The sequence below is a fragment of the Cyclopterus lumpus genome, chromosome 2, assembly GCF_009769545.1.
Source record: "Cyclopterus lumpus isolate fCycLum1 chromosome 2, fCycLum1.pri, whole genome shotgun sequence".
Taxonomy (NCBI): domain Eukaryota; kingdom Metazoa; phylum Chordata; class Actinopteri; order Perciformes; family Cyclopteridae; genus Cyclopterus; species Cyclopterus lumpus.
In genome coordinates, this window is record NC_046967.1 from 596115 (window position 1) to 601114 (window position 5000).

At 48.3% G+C, this 5000-nt stretch overlaps 1 protein-coding gene across 1 annotated transcript in view; it reads left to right on the forward strand.

Annotated features, from left to right (window-relative positions):
• LOC117743145 (pinopsin-like) overlaps window positions 1–5000 on the forward strand; it is a 12299-nt gene that overhangs the window by 4158 nt on the left and 3141 nt on the right. The window contains exon 3 of the mRNA XM_034550944.1: window positions 4326–4559. Coding sequence (XP_034406835.1) covers window positions 4326–4559 — 234 coding nt within the window. The remainder of the gene's footprint in view (window positions 1–4325; window positions 4560–5000) is intronic.

Genomic DNA, 5000 nt, shown 5'->3' on the forward strand with positions numbered 1-5000 from the left:
TTCCCCGGGGAACGAGAGGGTCGCCTCCCTGCGCCTACGGGTTGCGGGGAGTAAGGCTCTGACTGTTGTTTGTGCTTATGCACCGAACAGCATTTCGGAGTATCCGGCCTTCTTGGAGTCGGTGGGAGGGGTCCTGGAAAGGGCGCCGCCTGCCGACTCCATAGTTCTCCTGGGAGACTTCAACGCTCACGTGGGCAATGACAGAGAAACCTGGCGGGGCGTGATTGGGAGGAACGGCTTGCCCGATCTGAACCCGAATGGTGTTTTGTTGTTGGACTTCTGTGCTAGCCACAGTTTGTCCATAACGAACACCATGTTCGAACATAAGGTGGCTCATAAGTGTACCTGGTACCAGAACACCTTAGGCCGGAGATCAATGATCGACTTTGTAATCGTATCATCTGATCTGCGGCCGTATGTCTTGGACACTCGGGTGAAGAGAGGAGCAGAGCTGTCAACTGATCACCACCTGGTGGTGAGTTGGATCAGATGGTGGGGGAGTCGGCTAGAAAGACCTGGCAAGCCCAAACGTGTAGTGAGGGTGAACTGGGAACGTCTGGCAGAGGATCCTGTCCGGGAGGTCTTCAACTCCCACCTCCGGAAGAACTTCTCACAAATCCCGAGGGAGGCTGGGGACATGGAATCCGAGTGGACCTTGTTCAAAGCCTCTATTGTGGACGCGGCTGCTCGGGGCTGTGGCCGGAAGGTCATCGGTGCCTGTCGTGGCGGCAACCCTAGAACCCGGTGGTGGACACCGGGGGTGAGGGAAGCCGTCAAACTGAAGAAGGAGGCCTTTCGGGCCTGGCTGGCCCAGGGGTCTCCTGAAGCAGCTGACGGGTACCGGCGGGCCAAAAGGGCTGCAGCGGTGATGGTCGCGGAGGCTAAAACTCGGGCATGGGAGGAGTTCGGGGAGGCCATGGAGAAGGACTTTCGGTTGGCCTCAAGGAAGTTCTGGCAAACCATCCGACGGCTCAGGAAGGGAAAGCAGGGTCTACCCCAGGCTGTTCTCAGCAGGGGGGGGGGGGGGGAACTGCTGACCCGGACTGGGGACATCGTCGGGCGGTGGAAAGAGCACTTTGAGGAACTCCTAAACCCGGCCAACATGTCCCCCGGAGAGGGGGCAGCGCCGGAAGACTTTGGGGTGGATTCACCCATATCCCTGGCAGAGGTCGCTAAGGTAGTCAAAAAGCTCCTTGGTGGCAAGGCGCCAGGGGTGGATGAGATCCGCCCTGAGATGCTGAAAGCGCTGGACATTGTTGGGCTGTCTTGGTTGACACGCCTTTTCAGTGTCGCATGGGGGTCGGGAACAGTGCCCATGGACTGGCAGACCGGGGTGGTGGTTCCCATCTTCAAGAAGGGGGACCGGAGAGTGTGCTCGAACTATCGTGGTATCACACTGCTCAGCCTCCCGGGAAAAGCTTATGCCAGGGTGCTGGAGAGGAGGCTCCGACCGTTTGTCGAACCTCAGATTCAGGACGAACAGTGCGGATTCCGTCCCGGTCGTGGAACAGTGGACCAGCTCTTTACCCTCGCAAGATTACTGGAGGGGTCCTGGGAGTTTGCCCAACCAGTTTACATGTGCTTTGTAGACCTGGAGAAGGCTTTCGACCGGGTCCCTCGGGGGTTTTTGTGGGGGGTGCTGCGGGAGTATGGGGTGCCGGACCCGTTGGCACGGGCCATCCGGTCTCTGTACGCCTGCAGTAGGAGCTGTGTTCGTCTCCTCGGTAGTAAGTCAGACACGTTCCCGGTGGGTGTTGGCCTCCGCCAGGGCTGCCCTTTATCACCGGTCCTGTTCGTGACCTTCATGGACAGGATATCTAGGCGCAGCCAGGGGGCGGAGAGGATCCGGTTCGGGAGTCTCGGGATCGCCTCTCTGCTGTTTGCGGATGATGTGGTCCTGTTTGCCTCCTCGGACCGTGACCTCCAGCATTCACTGGGGCGTTTTGCAGCCGAGTGCGAAGCGGCAGGGATGAGAGTTAGCACCTCCAAATCTGAGGCCATGGTGCTCTGCCGGAAACCGGCGGATTGCTCCCTCCAGGTGGGGGCAAACTGCCTACCCCAAGCGAAGGAGTTCAAGTATCTCGGGGTCTTGTTCACGAGTGAGGGTAAGGTGGAGCGGGAGATCGACAGGCGGATCGGTGCGGCTGCAGCAGTAAAACAGGCGCTGTACCGGTCCGTCTTAGTGAAGAGGGAGCTGAGCCGGAAGGCAAAGCTCTCCATTTACTGGTCGGTCTACGTTCCAACCCTCACCTATGGTCACGAACTCTGGGTCGTGACCGAAAGAACGAGATCTCGGATACAAGCGGCCGAAATGAGCTTCCTCCGTAGGGTGGCCGGGCTCAGCCTTAGAGATAGGGTAAGGAGCTCGGACATCAGGGGGGAGCTCGGAGTCGAGTCGCTGCTCCTTCGTGTCCAAAGGAGTCAGCTGAGGTGGTTCATCTAGTCAGGATGCCTCCTGGACGCCTCCCATTAGAGGTTTTCCGGGCACGTCCAACTGGTAGGCGGCCCCGGGGAAGACCGAGGACACGCTGGAGGGATTATATCTCCCGGCTGGCCTTGGAACGCCTCGGGATCCCCCAGAATGAGCTGGAAAGTGCTGCGGGTGAGAGGGAAGCCTGGGTCGGCCTGCTGAACCTGCTGCCACCGCGACCCGACCCCGGATAAGCGGGTGATAATGGATGGATGGATGGATGGATGGGTGTGGTCTCATTTATTAATTTATTAATACTGTTACAGGTGTGGTCTCTGGTTTCATTTATTAATTTATTAATACTGTTACAGGTGTGGTCTCATTTATTAATACTGTTACAGGTGTGGTCTCATTTATTAATACTGTTACAGGTGTGGTCTCATTTATTAATTTATTAATACTGTTACAGGTGTGGTCTCATTTATTAATTTATTAATACTGCTACAGGTGTGGTCTCATTTATTAATACTGCTACATGTGTGGTCTCATTTATTAATACTGTTACAGGTGTGGTCTCATTTATTAATACTGTTACAGGTGTGGTCTCATTTATTAATACTGTTACAGGTGTGGTCTCATTTATTAATTTATTAATACTGTTACAGGTGTGGTCTCATTTATTATTTTATTAATACTGTTACAGGTGTGGTCTCATTTATTAATACTGTTACAGGTGTGGTCTCATTTATTAATACTGTTACAGGTGTGGTCTCATTTATTATTTTATTAATACTGTTACAGGTGTGGTCTCATTTATTAATACTGCTACAGGTGTGGTCTCATTTATTAATTTATTAATACTGCTACACGTGTGGTCTCTTTTATTAATTTAATTTATTAATACTGTTACAGGTGTGGTCTCATTTATTAATACTGTTACAGGTGTGGTCTCATTTATTAATTTATTAATACTGTTACAGGTGTGGTCTCATTTATTAATACTGCTACAGGTGTGGTTTCATTTATTAATACTACTACAGGTGTGGTTTCATTTATTAATACTGTTACAGGTGTGGTCTCATTTATTAATTTATTAATACTGTTACAGGTGTGGTCTCATTTATTAATTTATTAATACTGTTACAGGTGTGGTCTCATTTATTAATACTGTTACAGGTGTGGTTTCATTTATTAATTTATTAATACTGTTACAGGTGTGGTTTCATTTATTAATTTATTAATACTGTTACAGGTGTGGTCTCATTTATTATTTTATTAATACTGTTACAGGTGTGGTCTCATTTATTAATACTGTTACAGGTGTGGTTTCATTTATTAATTTATTAATACTGTTACAGGTGTGGTTTCATTTATTATTTTATTAATACTGTTACAGGTGTGGTCTCATTTATTAATACTGTTACAGGTGTGGTTTCATTTATTAATTTATTAATACTGTTACAGGTGTGGTTTCATTTATTATTTTATTAATACTGTTACAGGTGTGGTCTCATTTATTAATACTGTTACAGGTGTGGTCTCATTTATTAATACTGTTACAGGTGTGGTCTCATTTATTAATTTCATTTATTAATACTCACCTGAGTTGTGTCTGTCAGGTGGTTCTATTAGTCTCACCTGAGTTGTGTCTGTCAGGTGGTTCTATTAGTCTCACCTGAGTTGTGTCTGTCAGGTGGTTCTATTAGTCTCACCTGAGTTGTGTCTGTCAGGTGGTTCTATTAGTCTCACCTGAGTTGTGTCTGTCAGGTGGTTCTATTAGTCTCACCTGAGTTGTGTCTGTCAGGTGGTTCTATTAGTCTCACCTGAGTTGTGTCTGTCAGGTGGTTCTATTAGTCTCACCTGAGTTGTGTCTGTCAGGTGGTTCTATTAGTCTCACCTGAGTTGTGTCTGTCAGGTGGGTCATATCAGGCGGACAGCAGCTCGTCGCAGAGAGTTCCACATCCTGTTCATGGTGGTCACTACGGTGGTGTGTTACCTGCTCTGCTGGATGCCATACGGCGTCATCGCCATGATGGCCACCTTCGGCCGGCCGGGAGCCGTCAGCCCCATCACCGCCGTGGTCCCTTCTATCCTCGCCAAGAGCAGCACCGTCATTAACCCCGTCATCTACATCCTCATGAACAAACAGGTGAGCAGCACCTGTGGTCAGGTGGGAGGTCATCAGCATGAATCTGATCCCAGGGTTCTAGTTTCAGTTACAGTTCAATTTAATAGATCAATAAAGATGAAAAAGTCATCAGAAAAATAAATAATATGAGAAAAGATGTAATAAAAAAGGATTAAAAGCATATATTTCAGTGTTCGTCATACTTATTTAAAAGCAGTAAACTATGACGGCTAACGTAGATGCTAAACTAGATGCTAACGTCAACAATGAAACGTGGTGGACACACGGCTGTTACAAGCTACTTTTATTACAAAACATTAACTTTGATCCAAACATGAAACACCTCCAGGACTTTAACACAACACTGAGACCGTGAATTTAAAATAATCACTTCTCTTACATTAATACTGATCGTAAACACACTTTAATAAGTTAGTATTTTTAAACCTTTAATATCTGGTT